Genomic DNA, 17,596 nt, shown 5'->3' with positions numbered 1-17,596 from the left:
TGCAGGGCAATTAAAATGTTAAAGCACCTTCAGAAAGCTGACAGTTAAGGCAGAATTGACAAACATGATCATTTTTAGTGATTCTCCTCTGGCCTCTGGACGGAGCAGAGACAAGGAGTCATGGAAGACCTTTGCCACCCATAGCCACACTCATTCATTGCTCCATATATTCTCAAGGAATCAGGGATACTATGTCTATGTTCAAGTACTGCTCCTGACATTAATCATTCCTCACATTTATTTAACACACATTATCACATTGTTTATATTCTGAAAGGATATCTAGGAAAACTAATCTAGAATCATAACCACTATTGAGTCTGAAGCATAGTATTTATTTATTTTTGTGGGGAGCTAACTATTTGCTCCTAACCCCTGCTGTCCTTCAAAGCAACTAGAGCAGGTCTGCTTGTCACATAGGGGGATCGAAATCTTAACCAAAAGAGAGACGTTTTTACAGTAACAATTCCACCAGAAAACCTGAGTCGCTGCACAGTAAATTCTTTCCCTATCATATTTACTAAAGCAAGGAAGGAAATACTTTATGTTCATCCATCTGCTGTTGAAAGGACTCCAAATTGTCAGCTAAGCACTGAGATCCCATCTTTTGAATGCGTTCTTCCGTCGCAGTCAACCAGTCAGCAAGTTGCCGCAGTTGTTTCTTCTGGAGTTCCATCAATACATCATGGAGGCTTTTTATTTAAAAACAAAGACAGACAGAATTATTTATGCCAGGTACTGGCGTAAAGATAAAAGTATTTTAATAAAAGTAAATAAAATACTATGTTTAAATAAGTTAAGTATTTAAATGTAACAATCAATTATGTACCTGCACACAAAGCTATTTTGCTTCTGCTGAAAAATGCCCTTTCAACATAACGAACACCCCAATATGTGTTCCTTTCAAGGGATATTAGGATATATTTACATTTACCATTAGATTTGGGCTAGTTTCTGATAAAGTCTGCTGATATCTTGGACACTTAGTTTTATCTCTGCATTTTTCAGTACCACATAGCTTGCTTCAGTCCACTAAGTCATCTGCCTTGCTACTGTGCATATTACTATTGTTCTTCTCTCATTAAGGCCCACTGTAGTATGGAGAATGTGGGGTAACCCATGAGTCAATATACAGAAAATGCTAACTTATTCTAGGCCTGGGCTGCCACAGTATGATTGTGTCACCGGTGTACAAAGACTCACATCTATATTTTGTTCCAGCTTAACTTCCCCTCACATCAGATTCCAGCTCAACAGATTCAACAGATTAGCATGCCACAGAATTGGTTACTTACTGAATAGTGCAATTCAGGGAACAGCAATCAGCGGCAGGGGAGGGTGTGTGTGATTTCACTAAACAAGTCAGTGGTCTTATATTCATGAGAACTCCTAATACTTTTAAGGGGTTTTATTTAGGGACCAAGATAAACTATTTTAAAAGAACACAGATGCACATGCTGAACACAGAAATCAGAATGTTTCATACAAAGCATTTGCCTTTCCCCTTTTTCCAGGTCCTTGGAAAAGCTTAGGGCTTGCCAGAAGAACAAGCCTTTGGCAGGACCAAAGTACAAAACCCAAAGGGTCTTGGCCCTTTGGCTCATGGCCTGTGGCCCTGATCAGCCTTTTGAATGCTGAATAAGATCTTCCCAGGGCTGGAGTTAGCAGATGTGGAGGAGAGTGGAGCCTGCCCTCCTGCTTGGAAAGAAAATAGCTGGAGTGCCTCCCATTTCCAGATCAACTCACTGTCAGGAGCAGGCCATGAGGATGGTATGTGGTAGTGCTATTGTGCTGCTTCCAGGTGCTGTTGTGCTATTCTGTCCAAGGCCAGTCTATGCCCCGTGTTTAGTCTTCATAGATTCCCATACTGTGGGAATCGCCAAGTACTCCTTCCTGCCTCTGGGAGGGGGGTTGCCTGGGTTACCAGTTATCTCCTTTTGCTCTTCCATATATGCTCTGCACCTTGCCTTTGCCCCTTACTAGTGTCCTTTTGAATATGGCTTCTGAAACCTGTCGATTCTAACCAATAAAACTGCTTTCGTGGATTTGCTGTCTGCTGGAATCTGTTTGTGGGCTTGCCGCAGGGCTAGAGCTTACTTTAGGACACTAGACTTATCCTTACTTGCTGACCTTGGCTGGAGCCCTGGAGGGTTCACCTAGACACTCGTCTCCTCGGTTTGGGGCTCAAGACGAGCTCCCCGAGGACCCCGACTTTCTGCGTCTTGGAGGAGGCACAGCGGACTTACGCGGAGTCCACCCGGCTGGTTGGGCTGGTGGTTGAACAGTGGCGTCGCCTGGCAGCGGCGACCCCCTGGAGGACTCAGGACTCTGATCTACGGGCCCACAACGACCTTTTGGGACAAGATACTTTGCTGGAGGAGGTCCGGTTGGCGCAAGAGGACTTTGCTCTCCTAACTCAGTTATTGGCTGAGCTTGTGCTCCACGGGGCGCAACAGGAGTCGGCGACCTCAATCCAGGGACCAGAATTCTGTTTCCCAATGGCGGGAGCTCAGGGAGGTGACGTTCCACAAACTGTTCCGGATCCCGCCCTATGCCGCTGGGAAGCACAGAACGCCGCCGCCAGGACAGTCCTGGTTCTTCTGGATTTCACGCCGACCATGGCGACGGCGGCCTACGTTGAAAAGATACTAACTCCTGAATTCGGTCCTGCCTCTGCGGACCTGGCTCAACAGGTCCAACCGCTGTTGGGCCAGCACAAGGAAATCCAAATGCTCTTGGAGCGAGCGGCCGAACCAATTGTGACTGCTGCCTCCGCTGCCAAACTCGAGGTGGACCGAGCGCTCGCTGACCAGAGGCGGGCAGAGGAGCAACTGTTGGCGGATGCGGCCGCCACTCGGGCACGGGTGATGGCAGGAACTGGAGCGCGGTCGAAAGTTAGCGTGGGACTCGACTGGTCTTTCCCCTCATTTTCTTGGGCTCCCCGGAACCTGGCCTGCCTCGGGAAGTGGCGCGCAGGCAACGGCTCACCTTTGCTCCTGATGTACAGGAATATGCGGAAGAGGAGGACTTGTATGCAGAAGAGGGCGACTGGAATATGAACTACCGAGTCAGCCAAGCCCGACGGACTGGGGGGGCTGAGGAGATCCATGCCTTGAGGTTTCAAAACCGAGAACTGTTGGATCGTATGGCCCGTATGCAGGACCAAATGGACGTGTTGATATGTGAGTACGGTCGCCTACAGCGAGCTCAAGTGGCGCCTATGCAGGCACTGGTCCTGGGCCAACAACCCCCCGGCCAGCAGCCTCTGATGCAGCTGGCTCCAGGGCAACCTCCGGCACAACCGCCTCCGGGGAAGCCGGCCCCAGCACAACCGCCTCCAGGGCAGCCAGCCCTGGTACAACCGGCTCCCGAACAACAACCGGGAACAACCCCTGTGGTCCCGGTTGTGCAGTGGAAGCAACCCCGTTTGCGAGTGACATTTGATGGCTCTGCGGACGCGTTGCCCTGTTTTCTACATCAAGTGGAAAGTTACACGAGAGAACAGGGGCATACCTTTCCCACAGAAGACAGCCGAGTAAGGTTCTTTTTTTCACTTTTGGCTGGAAAGGCTGCGGAATGGATGGTCCTCCATGTTTGATACCCGGGCCCGCTTCATACGGTCGCTTAATAAATTCATGCGAGCGTTAAGGAGATGTTTTGAGGATCCGTTTCAAGGGGAGAAGGCCAAAGCAGCCCTCCTACAACTCCGTCAAGGATCCTCCTCAGTCCGAGAGTTTGCAGATGAGTTCCAAAGACTTGCTAATAAAATAGTGGACTGGACTGAAGCTACCCGGGTGCATTACTTCAGAGCAGCATTGCATCCTGAGATTCTAAAATGGGCATACATGCAGTGAGACCCAGCCACCTTGGAAGAGTGGATTTTGCTGGCGGAGGAAGTGGAAAGCCGCCGCCAGTTTATTTCCCTTGACCGACGGCAGGCCAGGGAGGGGGGAAGCCAGAGAAACCTTCCCAAACCTGCCGCTCCTCAGGCCCCGCGGAGGCCGGCTCTACCTCCGCAAGACCAAGCTTTGCGGTTTCAAAGGGGAGCCTGCCTCGTTTGCGGTGCCATGAGTCACTTCGCTGCCACTTGTCCGTCACGCCCGGGACTGCCGAGTCCCATTCCCCAGCCAGAGGGGACTCCTCGCGAGAGAGGACGCACTCGGGGGAGGGGCATTGCAGCCGAGGGAGAATCGCTCCAAGACGAAAAGCGCCCCCAGCTCTGCACGCCGGAGAAATGACAACGGACCTTTCGCCAGCGGACCCGTCAGGGTCCAGGATTACAGTTACTACTCCTGGGGAGGGTAGATCCTCTTCTTCAGAGGAGGGTGACCACTGGAACTCCCCAGCCCTTAACTTGGAGTCTCCCCTCGAACAGCCAAAATACGGACTGGGTCTGCGGTAGAAGGAGCAATACTGCAGACCTCCGCAGGTGTTCCTGCGAAACCCGAGGTTCCTTTCATGGTGAGTGAAGTAGAAGAGACTGTGATATTACGTGATTATAGAAAAGGTCCTCAATTACAAGTTAAAGCCTTAATTGACTCCGGATGTGCCTGCTTGTTAATTAACGAAACCACCTTTAGGGCGTTCCAAGTGAAGTCAGTCCCTTTGCCGGCACCTGTTCAATTTGCTCAAATGGATGGTAGTGATTTCAGGGGGGGCCAGTTGACCGTCGCACTGACGGAGTGGCAATGGGAATTGACCACCATTGGGAACAAATTAACTTTACTATTGTGCCCAATGTTCGATATGCTGTGGTGTTAGGCGCAAATTGGCTCAAAGGACACAGTCCCACCATAGACTGGGAAGCTGAGACTTTAACGTTCAATAGCCCACTGTGTGAGTTACACTGATATGAAGTGGCCGTTAAAACTGTAATCAAACCAACTCCTGCTCTGGCCTCAGACACTTCCAGTCCGACCCAAGTGCCACCTGAATATCAGGATTTTGCAGACCTGTCTAATGTGCAGGAGTGTGATGTGTTACCCACACACACACCGCCGGACGGACTGTACTATTGAAGTGGTGGGGGATGGAAAACTGCCAAACAGGAAGATCCATCCAATGAGTCCTACGGAACCGACGGTGCTCTGCGAATTCTTAGACAAGAACTTGGCTCGCGGTTTCATCCGACCCTCCACCGCACCCTATTCGGCACTGGCTTTCTTTATGCATAAGAAAACAGGGGATTTGTGTTTGTGTATTGACTTTTGAAAACTCAATGCTGTTACTCAAACGAATGCTTATCCCATCCCCCTCATTTCTGATCTCTTGGGACAATTGAAAGAGGGACACATTTTCACCAAATTGGACTTAGTCGAGGCTTACTACAGAGTCAGAATCCGGGAGAGAGATGAATCTCTGACAGCCTTTTCCAGTTGCTTTGGGATGTTCGAATTTATGGTGATGCCTTTTGGATTAAAAGGGGCCCCGGGGGTCTTCATGCAATTCATTAATGAGATCCTCCATGATCTACTACTCAAAGGAATGGTAGTTTATTTAGATGATATTCTCATTTACTCTAAAACCATGGATGAGCACTTTGCCTTGATTCGAGAGGTGTTGCAACGTCTCAGACACAATCAGCTGTATGCTAAAGTGTCTAAATGCGAGTTCCATAAAAAGCAATTGACTTTCCTAGGATATATTATCTCGCATCAGGGACTGACTATGGATCCTGAAAAGGTGCAAGCGCTGCTCGGTTGGGAACCACCCTCTACTCGTAAACAGGTCCAAAGATTTCTCGGGTTCACCAATTTTTACAGGGCATTCCTCCCACATTTCACTCAGATTGCGCTACCCATCACGAATCTCCTTAAGACTAAGAGAAAGGGGAATACAGCCACCTTACCCAACGCCAGGGTGGAGTGGACCCCCAAGTGTCAAGCCGCCTTCAATAGTCTTAAACAGCTTTTTACATCCGAGCCTGTTTTGCAGCACCCGGACTGCAATCAACCATTCATAGTGCATGTAGACGCTTCCGACGTAGCGATGGGGTGTGCACTCCTGCAGCGGGGGGAGGATGGGCACCTGCATCCGTGCGCTTATATTTCTAAAAAGATCACTCAATCCGAACTCAACTGGGCTGTTTGGGAAAAGGAAGCCGCTGCGGTAAAGGATGCCCTGACAGTGTGGAGGCAGTTTTTAGAAGGTTCCAAGGTGCCCCCTTTGAAGTATGGTCCGATCACAAAAACCTAGAGGCCCTAACGGGGGCTCGCAAGCTGTCCGCGAAGCACGTACGCTGGGCAGACTTCTTTGCCCAATTTTGATTCGTCCTAAAATATGTACCAGGAAAGCAAAACCTTCTGGCTGACGCTTTATCCAGACTTCCCCAATATCCCACCAAGGTTGATCGGCCCAGAGTCGCTCTTCGCCCCTGCCCAACGAAGTCTGTTGCCCACTTTGGCAGTACAAACCCGTTCTCAGACCCGATCCCCACCGCCGCTGCTTTCGATGGGGGGGAAGCCCCATGCCCGGCTGAGCCGGCAGCACCATCCGCCTCGCTTCCTCCTCCCCCTGAGCGACTGACAGCCACGGTTCTCGAGGTGGGGGGCCCGAGCGCCCTATTCAGTAGCTCCCTGCACCTGTGTCGACTCCGTCCCTGGTCAAGCTGCCCGCTGACTCCTCTCCGGAGGGGGTGGAAGGACTGTCTGATTCCTTTAAGGAGACTCTCCTTCGCAGTTATCAAGCGGAACTGTCCTCGCAGACCTTCCAGCTACTCTAATTAAACGCGGGGAGTTTTGGTACAAAGATTCCAAATTGTATGTTCCGAAATTGTTGCAGGGGAAGGTTTTGAGTTTGGTTCATGGCGCCAAGACCGCCGGACATTTTGGATTTCTCAAGACATTGCATTTGCTACGGAGACAGTTTTGGTGGGCGGGCATGCGGTCAGATGTGGACTCCCATCCGCAGCTGCCCCAGATGTGCAGCGGCCAAACGATCTCAGGGCAAACCGCCCGGACTTTTACAACCATTAGAGACTCCCTCCAAACCATGGGAAGTTATTGCAATGGACTTCATGACGGACCTACCCCCTAGTGGAGGAAAGACAGTTCTTTGGGTGATTACTGATCTGTTTTCGAAACAGGTGCATCTTGTACCCTGCGCAGGTATCCCTTTCGCCCTGAAATTGGCCCACCTCTTTGTGTCACATGTCTTCCATCTCCATTCCTTTCCGCGCAAGATAGTGACGGACAGGGGCTCAACCTTCGTGGCCAAATTCTGGAAGGCTTTTCTCAAATTGGTCGGAGTAGAACAAGGACTGTCTAGTGCCTTCCATCCCCAAACAGACGGTCAGACTGAACGGATGAATGCGGTGTTGGAATGATATTTACGCTGTTACGTTAATTACCATCAAGATGATTGGGTAGACCTGTTGCCTTTTGCTGACTATGTGTCAGCACTTGTCCCAAAGAAAACCAAAAGCCACACCAGGAGACTTAGTAGTCCAAAAGAGATGGTTTAATGGTATCACAGGGAAGCAGAGCATAGAGGTCCAAAGACAGCAATGGGTGGAAATGGCATGCACTGGATAATATAAGAACATTAGAAAAAAGCATTCAGCAAGACAGTCTCATGAGATCACTTTCAACAGTCTGGAGGCACCACAGCTCTCACGGGCACCTGCTAGCTTCAAAGGGAACAGGAATGCAGTTTTGGGAAAACAGTCCTTGAACAGTCAGGGAAGGAAAGTCTGTGAGAAAACGAAACTATCTGAGACACAGCGAGTAGGCCTGACACTATGCTTATAATAATGCGGTTCACCAATCCACAGGGTTCAGCCCTTTCTAGGTTGTCCATGGTAAAGAGTTTGGCCCCGCTGGTCATATTGATGTTTCTGAGGAGGAGGAGGGAGCTGATGTGGCCAGATGGGTACGTTCTATTCAAACAACCTGGCCATGGCTGGTTAAAAATCTAGAGCGGGCCAAACGGCGTTACAAGGCTCAGGCTGACAAACATCGCTCCCCCAGTATGGAATGCAAGGTGGGGGATCTTGTCTATCTGTCCACCAAGAACCTACTGTCCACCCGCCCGTGTGATAAACTCAGTGCCAAGTATGTGGGTCCGTTCCCCATTTCCCGGATTATTAATCCAGTGGCTGTGGAACTCTCCTTGCCCAAGGCCCTACGAAGAATTCATCCTGTGTTCCATGTCAGTCTTTTAAAACCATATGTTCCTTCCCAAAAATGGCATCCTGAACCACAGCCCGAAGTGCCTGAAATGGTGGGGGGTGGAGAGCATTTTGAAGTGGCTAAAATACTGGATTCTCACATTCACTACGGTACCCTTCAGTACCTGGTCCGCTGGAAACATTTTAGTCCCACCCAGGATGAATGGGTGCGCGCCTGTGATGTCTCCGCCCCCCGCTTAGTACAAGAATTCCATACCGCCTACCCTCACAAACCCACGGTGGGAGGGTGAGGGGGGGTCTTTAGGGGGGCAGAATGTCAGGAGCAGGCCATGGGGATGGTATGCGCTAGTGCTGCTTCCAGGTGCTGTTGTGCTATTCTGTCCAAGGCCAGTCTGTGCCCCGTGTTTAGTCTTCATAGATTCCCATACTGTGGGAATCGCCAAGTACTCCTTCCTGCCTCTGGGAGGGGGGTTGCCTGGGTTACCAGTTATCTTCTTTTGCTCTTCCATATATGCTATGTACCTTGCCTTTGCCCCTTACTAGCGTCCTTTTGAATATGGCTTCTGAAACCTGTCGATTCTAACCAATAAAACTGCTTTTGTGGATTTGCCGTCTGCTGGAATCTGTTTATGGGTTTGCCGCAGGGCTAGAGCTTACACTCACTTATTTTTCCTTAGGTGCCACCAAGATGGTGCTGTAGTGTGTTGTGTGTGTGTGTGTATTGCAGAGAAAAGTGGTAGGAAAGTTTATATATATGTAAGACACATGCTTTTGCTAAGGAGAAATGGTTGCAGTTATTCCAAGCATTTAATAGTAAAAATAGCAAAGCTTTCTGGTCACTAATTTCAGGACTTAATTATTTGGTTGGCGGCAACTCTGCAAGTTTAATTCATACTCAGGCATGGTTTTCGCACTATTCTAATGTTTTTAATGTGAAGTCCCCAGGGGTTTCTATCAGAGAATCTTTTATAGCCCCTGATGTACCAGAATGGCCTCCTGTCACCTGTGATGAGATGAGAGAACATATTATTAGCTTAAAATTGGGCAAAGCCGATGGTATTCTTGCAGAATGGTATTCTTGCAGAGCTCCTAAGGAGTAATTCCGATTGGTGGGCCCTGCCACTCGCACACCTCTTCACACTGATAGACAAATTTGGTATCCTCCCAGATTCGTGGCTGAATTCTATAATAATAATATAATAATACCATTGTTTAAGAAAGGTGATCCTAGTAAACCGGAAAATTACAGACCAATTAGTCTTTTGTCTATTATAGGAAAGCTCTATGCCAAGCATCTCCTCAAGAAATTATCTGAATGGATGGCCCTTCATAATCTCCCAGGAAAGAGCAAATCGGATTTTTACCTAATCATTCTACAACTGATCATTGCACAGTTCTTGCATTTTTGGCAGAAAAATATCTTAAGTTCCCTAGAGGAAAATTATATGTTGCTTTTATGGACCTTCAAAGAGCGATAGACACAGTCGATAGACAGATTTTATGGGAGAAACTATGCCATATGGGCCTTGACCAACGCCTTTTGTTTTTATTACGTAACCTCCATACATCCAATACCTGTCAAGTTAGATTTGATGAGGGGAGCCTCTTAACCCAAAAAATCCCGGTGACAAAGGGCGTAAAGCAAGGCTATGTACTGGCACCATCCTTATTTAATTTATTTATTTCAGATCTCCCTGCTTTTTTGGCTAATACTGATGGTCATGCACCTAAGCTAAGCTCTGAGAAAGTCCCTATTCTGTTATATGAGGATGACGCAGCAGTCCTATCCCTTTCAAAGATGGGTCTTAAACGTTTGTTAGCTTCTTTTATCCTATTCTGTAAACGGAATTCCCTATCTATTAATTTTGATAAGACCAAGATTCTGATATTTTCTAAGACTTGGAAGCAATCAGTTTGGAAAATTGAGAGAAGAGAAATTGAACAAGTGAAAACGTTTAAATATTTGGGGGTCTCTTTTCATTATAATTTAAAATGGATTGCACACCGTAATCAGACCCTTATCTTGGCAAAAAATAAGATGGCTGCAATAACTCGTTTTTACTATAAGAAGGGTAACCATTTTGTTCCGGCCGCCTTACAGATTTTCCAAGCCACTGTGATCCCGCAACTTTTGTACGGAATCCCAGTTTGAAGCCAGGGTTTTAATAAAGAAGTAGAGCGTCTCAGGGCAGTTTTTTTGAGACGCATCCTTGGCGTCAAAAACTCTGTTTGCTATTTTTCTCTGTGCACTGAGCTGGGACTGCACACGATAGAATCTGGTGCTTGGATCACTACTATCAAATACTGGTTACGCTCTCATTTTCGATCCCCCCCAAGTAGTTTATTGGCGGCTTTACATACTGACTCAACTGTTTCTAGATGGTCTCGGCTTATCTTAAATAGGATCAGATCACTCGGGATTGATCTTGATTCCTTGTCCAATTCCAGTGAATTATATATTTTTAGGACAATCCAAAAAAGGATATGGGATAGTGATTCCCAAATAATAAAAGCCGGTGCTGAAGGTATCTGCTCCCCTCGTTTTTTAGGCCTTTCTTATCAAATAAACTCTATGGCCCAGTATTTTTCTAACTTAACTATACCCTCTCACCGTAGAGCATTTTTGTTGGCCAGATTTAATATATTTCCTTCAGCTGTTGTTAGTGGTAGTTACAAGGGAATACCACGTGAAGCAAGATGTTGTAGGTGTCAATGCAAAGAACCTGACACAATACAACATATTCTCTTGTACTGTCCACTTTTCACACAGCTTCGATGCAGCTTAATTAGCTCTCTTCCTCAATTTACTACTGCAATGACTACTGGAAACATAGGCCATTTATTGGATGACAAAAGCTTTGAAGTTACCACTCAAGTAGCCGAGTTCCTGGCCAAGGTCCTAAAGGAGGGAGAAAGAAGGAGGGGGACCCTCATTTAATTGTTTATTATAAAATTTACTGATGAACTGTGTATTCATTCCTTTTTTAGATCCATATCTAGCTGCTTTACCTGTTCGTTTTGTTACTGTAAATGCCAATAAAGGTTCTGTATTCTTCTTCATATATAAGACAATTCAGAGATCCACATGTTTACATGACAGTCCCTCAGAATCCTAACACTACTTGATTACTTTTTTTTCCCCAAGGAAATTGAAATGGGCCTCAGAGAAGAGTAATTTAGTGCTGCGCCTAAAGTCCACTCTGCCCAGAGTGAAAATACCATACATGATATTACAACTGGAAAACTGGTCTGGGAGGTACTCACCGAGATTGTCGATCCATACTTTCAACTCTTAGAGCCTCCCATCGAGAGTTGAGCAAAGTCATTTGTTCTTGGATTTCACTTTCCTCCTCCTCTGACAGATTGCCTTGGGCTATCAACTGATTACCAGCCTGCAGAACGCCACCCACACTGCTCTGGTGTGCAGTCAACTCCATCATAAAACCCTAGGAAAGGGAAAAAGAAAAAATCAGGTTAGCATACCATGTGACGTTAGACCTAATAATTTGTGAACATTTTTATAGATGGGTAATATTTAAAGTAAAACACTGAAAAAATAAACTAAGGTCATCCAAGGAAAAGCCCTAAGATATTTCCCTTCTCCTAGAGAAGTTCACCAAAACACAAAGAACCCCGTGGTGCAGAATGGTAAGCTGCAGTACTGCAGTCAAAGCTCTGTTCATGACCTGAGATCAGTCCCAATAGAAGTCGGTTTCAGGTAGGTAGCTCAAGGTTGACTCAGTCTTTCATCCTTCCGAGTTTGGTAAAATGAGTACCCAGCTTGTTGGGGGTAAAGTGCAGATGACTGGAGACTGCAAAGGCAATCCACCTTGTAAACAAAGTCTGCCTAGTAAACGTCAGGATGTGACATCACCCCACGGGTCAGTTACTGACCAGGTGCTTGCACAAGGGACTACCTTTACCTTTTACAAGGGTCAAAAGAACAGTGCAAGAATATGGCTCCCATTTCTTGAAAAACCACCCAAATGCTGAAGGCAAACCACTTGCACAATTTTCAGAAGACGTTTGTGATGTGGCAGTTCTGTTACTCAGACAAAAACCTTACTAGCTTTTTTACGGGTGAGCGGGTGACACGGGACAGTTGCAAAAACAGTAAGTTTTGTGAAGCCCCTAGAAGACCACTGACTATTGTTTGTGGGCTGTGTAAGGCGATTAAACATACATATACAAGCCTTGTTTAACAGCTGTCACCACATTGCCCCCCAAAACCTACTTCATGCATGGCAAACTGCTCCTTGACTTCCTCAACATCATCAGATATGTCTTCCTGCTCCTGGAATGTATCTTCAGCTGACAGCAACCAGGTAAGAACATCTTCCAGAGCTACTTGATAGCTATCCAAGTCCATGTCCATTTCTGTCACTGTACTGGGCGTTTCTGCTCTTGCGTCTCCAGGGTCATCAGATACTACACTCTAAAATGCAGAAAAACCAACTTGGCAACTATGTCACACAGCATTAATTCCTGTACCTCATTTATTTATTTAAAATTGTGTGCTGCCTTTCTGTACCTCATTTATTTATCTAAAATTGTGTGCTGCCTCAAGGTATTTGCCAATTAAAAATACATTAAAGGCCAACTTTTAAAAACAGCACACAAACACACACCCAGCAATAGAAAACAAGCAAGCAGGAAAGTCCGTATGGCTACGCCAGACAAAACAGAAAAGTCTTTGCAACCACTGGCAGACAACAGTAATAATGGGGGATAGACAAATCTCTCTGAAGAGGCAATTCAGTTCATTTTGGTGCCGCAGCTGAGAAGGTCCTTTCTCAGTTAGCATCCTATCTAGCCTCAGATGCCACTGGCACCCAAAGAGGTGCCCCTGAACATGAATTAACAATCAGGAAGTTCACAGGCAGTTTTTAAGTTACAGAGGTTCCAGGCCATATAGGGCTTTAAGCATCAATTTCAGCACCCTGAATTGCACCCAGATGCAGACTGGAAGGGAGTGCGCACAAAACAAGACTGGAGTGATGTGGTCCCTACAACAGACTCCAGACAGCTCACTGTAGCATTCTGTACCAACTGTACTTTCTGGATACTCTTCAAGGGCAGCCCCATGTGAGGTACTGCCCTGTCTCTCTTTTTGATCAGCCCGTAAAAGCGGCTACTGTCTGATGGTTCAGGCTGTTGCTGGAATATTCCTTGTGTAGGCCTTGGCTGGAATGTTCTTCTTTCTCTCCTCTCTCGGTTTCCCCCCTCCCCTCCCTCCTGACCTTGGCTTCTACAGGCTTCTGCTAACGAGCTCCTTTGATGTGTGTTCTCTAGCCTAGTCTTGGATACTGTTATCGTTTCGTTCCCAAAACATGTAACTGACACCTGCAGTGTAGTACTGTTTATAATCTTGCACTTTTGTACTTGTGAGCACTTGCAGCTCGGACCATGTAGGGGCCTAGCTATACCTGATGCTTCTTAATAAAGTTACCTGCTTCTGAGATGGTCATCTGAGCGAGTGACTTTGTGGGAATTGCCCAGGGTGGCTGGAAAGCCTTACATTGAGCTGCAAGTCCTTGCTCCAGCTCTTGCTCCTGTACCACGTTTGGACAGCTATGGCAGGGGACGGAGATGACAAGAAGGATGGAGACAGCACTGTGCCAGAGAGGCCCGATCCTGACCCTTCGGAAGGGAAGTCGGCTGGGAAGACGCCCAGCGGAGCTGACTCTGGATCGGGTCTGAGTACAAAACCCAAGACAAGCCGGTTGAGTACCTGGTTGGAATCCCCTCGAAGTTGTTCGATGTCAAGGGACGAAACGCGGTCTCGGAGGACTGCTTTTCCTGGGGTTGGGTTCAAGGAAGACCCGGCCCAAAAAGAAGTGCTGGGGCAGCACCAGATGGAAGAGGAACGCCAGCAATGGCAAATGGAGCAGCAGGGGATGGTTGACCGGATGGATGCCATGCATGCCGTAATGCTGGACTTAGCCCAAGCGCTGGATGATTTGCGGCAGAACCCGCTGCAGCCTGCACCACCCGTGGGGGGCGGACAACCCACGGCTCCCGTTTTGCCAGCCCGCCCCCCTCCGCCGGCGCGACGGGACTTAAAAATTACCTACAATGGGTCGAGTGACCAATTAACGTTCTTTTTGGTCCAAGTGGATATTTTTATGCGGGAGCAAGCTGGGACCTTTACCTCGGATGAGAGTCGGGTCCAGTATGTTGCCTCATTATTACAGGAGGAGGCGGCCGTGTGGATGGTACTGCAATATGAACTCCGCTCCCCTGTGCTGCGAAGCCTCGATGACTTTATGATTGCCCTCCGAAACAGGTTCGACGATCCGCACTTGGGTGAGAGAGCTAAAACGGCCTTTTTGCAGCTGCGCCAAGGGGCTAAGTCGGTGGCGCAGTATGCAAGTGAATTCCAACTGCTCTCGAGTAAAATCCTGGATTGGAGTGAGGCCACTCGGGTGCAATATTTCCGTGAGGGTCTAAACCAGGAATTGCAGCACTGGGCTTTTATGCAAGGTAACCCTCCAGATGTGGAGGGCTGGGTCCAGCATGCAGCCGACATCAAGATCCGAAAGCAGTTACTGCTCTTGTCCAAACAACGTACCGGATGGGAGACCAAAGCCCGTGGAGACAGGCCAGGCGGTCCGAAGGACTCTCGTTTCCCCTCGGGGGGAGGACCGTCGGTGGCGGAACGCCGCAAGCACTTCGAAAGCGGAGCCTGCCTCGTTTGTGGAGGTAAAGGGCACTTTGCTTCTCAATGCCCTTCCCAGGCCAGACACCCGGGACCATCCCGGCCTGCAGTTGTCGAACCGGAGAAAGCTCACGCTGAGGGGCAACCTTGACGCCGGAGTGGCGCACCTGGCAGACAAAGTACGTCTTCGGCTCTACAAGTACAACCTGACCCTGGAGAGTCAAAAGCTACTGGCCCATCGGGGCCACGGAATACAAACGACACCTTGGGCTCTTCGGAGTCACGGATTACAAATCCCGATTCATCCGGCTCCAGCGACGAGGAGGAATAGGACCCGGCGGCAAAAAACGCCGTCGGTCTGCTGTAAAGGGGGCTCCTCAGCAGACCGCACCGGACCTTGAGCAGGGAGCTCCAATTATGGTAAGCGATCAGGAGGACAATGTATATGTTAAAGTTACCCTCACGTTACCAAAAGGGGGACCTTCTGTGAGAGTGACGGCCCTCATTGACTCGGGCTGTTCTCGCACCCTGATAAGTGAGGAAACTGCCCTACAACTACGAGTAAAAAGGTGTCAGGTCTGTGTCTCAGTTGGTTTCGTTTTCCCACTGGCCAGGCTCAAGGACTGTTATGCATACCTAAACTCTTTTGAAGCTGTGAGAACCACAGCGCTGTTTGTGTTTTGTAATCTCTTGCTTTTTTCTATGCTTTTATATTACCAAGTGCAAGCCAGCAAGTTCCATTGCTGTCACCCTTTCTTTATGCTCTGTTAACCTATTTGACCAGTAAAAACCAGCTTCTTTGGACCTGACTGTCTCGATGTGGTTTTTGGTTCAGGTTAGGCCAAGGGCTTACATTGTGACAGCAATCTCTTCATACTTTCTATTACCTGCCTAGCGGGATCCTGGAGGACTTGGATCCCTGGGCCCTGCTGCTGGGGTCGTCGACTTGCCCTGACGACCCTACCCTCCCGCGGGATGTGTTATTGGAAGCGATACGGACTGATGCGGAAATCAACCGCCTAGTGGAACTTATTCGGGGCCAGTGGCGATCGCTAGCGGTACAACCTTGGTACAACCTTGGCGGTACAACCTTGGACCTCTGAGGACTCGGATCAGAACACCTACCACAACCTTTTGATCCTGGACGGGCTTCTGGATGAAGTACATGCTGCCCAAGATGACCTGGTCACCTTAACTCGCTTGTTGGCGAGATTAACTTTACAGGAAGCTCAACAGCAACCTTTGGCAGCATCCCCAATTCGCCCTGCCGTATCCCGAGCCATGGCGGGATCGGCAGCGGAAGGTGTTTCATTGGTGCCAAATGCGGCTGAATGTCAAGCAGAGGCACAACGGACTGCTGTCCAAACGGCGCTACTGTTTGTGGGACTACCTAAGGATACCACGGTAGCCAAGCTAACACAGTTGTTGACCCCAACGTTCGGGGCTGGGGCACCCGCGCTAGTGGTCCTAGTCCAACCGCTGCTGGGCAGGGAGTCTGAACCGCTCCTCGCCCTTTTGGAGCAGGAGCTCCTGCCGATCGTTACCACGGCTGCCGCCCTGAAGCTCAAAGCCACCCAGACTCTCGCGGACCAAAAGGCAACAGAGGCGGCGGCCAAAGCTCAGGCCGAACGGGAAAGGGAACAGCAGTTGGCTGCCGAACGGGTGCAAGCGGATGTGCGCCCCAAAGACACCGTGCGGACCGGCCCCTCGTTGGGTCCAACGTTTTCTCCGACTTTTGCTCCGACCCGCACCACCCATCGCACGCGTCGCCTCGTAGAACGGCTTCGGGGCTCTGACAATTCTGACGAGGAGGACTTGTATGGGGACGGCTCCCATTGGGCAACCGGTTTGCGGTCCAGTCGAGCACGTCGTACGGGTGGTCCTGAGGACGAAGTGCACCTATTGCGAGCTCAAAACCGGGAGTTATACGATCGTGTAGACTGTCTTCAGGACCAAATGGAATGCTTGTTTCAAGAAAATGAGCGCTTGCAGCAGGCACTAACGACTCCGACCCAACCGCTTCCAGCGCAGCCTATTCTCCCTGCACCAGCAGCACCAGTTCACCTACCAGTTCAGCCGGTTGTGCCAGTTCACCCACCCGCTCAGCCACCTGCTCTACCCCTGGCCCCTGGAGCCCCGGTTGTACCAATTCCCGGGGCACCCGTGCAACCTGGACAACCCATGCCCGGCCAATGGAAACAGCCCTGGCTGAAAACGACCTATGATGGTTTGCTCGAGACTTTACCCTGTTTTCTACATCAAGTGGACAGTTACATGAGAGAACAAGGGCAATACTTTTCCACAGAGGATAGCCGAGTTTGTTTCGTAGCCTCTTTATTGACGGGGAAAGCAGCTGACCGGATGATCCTCCAATTTGACACTAGATCCCGGTCTATCTGCTTCCTTAACAATTTTATGTTTGCCTTGCGGAGACGGTTTGAGGACCCCTTTATGGGGGAACGAGCCAAAGCAGAACTGCTACAACTCCGACAGGGCTCTTCTCCAGTCCGGGAACTTGCAGATGAATTCCAGAGACTTGCCAGTAAAATTGTGGACTGGCCAGAGGCCACCCTTTCATTATTTCAGGGAAGCCTTACACCCTGACATCCTGAACTGGTCGTATATGCGGGGTGATCCCGAGACCCTAGAAGATTGGATTTTGCTAGCTGAGGAGGTCGAGAGCCGCCGACGTTTCATTTCCCTGGTCCGCCAACGGAACAGAGAAGAGCACCCAAAAAACCCCATCGAAAGCGCCGCTTTCCAGCCTGCGTAAACCTACGCGGCAACCTCTGGATCGAGAAACAAGATTC

The 17,596-nt window shown here is 48.9% G+C and overlaps 1 protein-coding gene across 1 annotated transcript in view; it reads right to left on the bottom strand.

Annotated features, from left to right (window-relative positions):
- UTRN (utrophin) overlaps positions 1-17,596 on the bottom strand; it is a 760,310-nt gene that overhangs the window by 580,916 nt on the left and 161,798 nt on the right. Inside the window, exons 9-11 of the mRNA XM_056853742.1 lie at positions 12,363-12,563; positions 11,393-11,574; positions 542-692 (exon numbers count right to left, since the gene is read on the bottom strand). Of these exons, the coding sequence (XP_056709720.1) occupies positions 542-692; positions 11,393-11,574; positions 12,363-12,563 (534 nt within the window). The remainder of the gene's footprint in view (positions 1-541; positions 693-11,392; positions 11,575-12,362; positions 12,564-17,596) is intronic.

This window comes from Euleptes europaea, chromosome 7 (genome assembly GCF_029931775.1).
Source record: "Euleptes europaea isolate rEulEur1 chromosome 7, rEulEur1.hap1, whole genome shotgun sequence".
Lineage (NCBI taxonomy): Eukaryota > Metazoa > Chordata > Lepidosauria > Squamata > Sphaerodactylidae > Euleptes > Euleptes europaea.
This window is presented reverse-complemented; position numbering and strand designations above follow the sequence as displayed.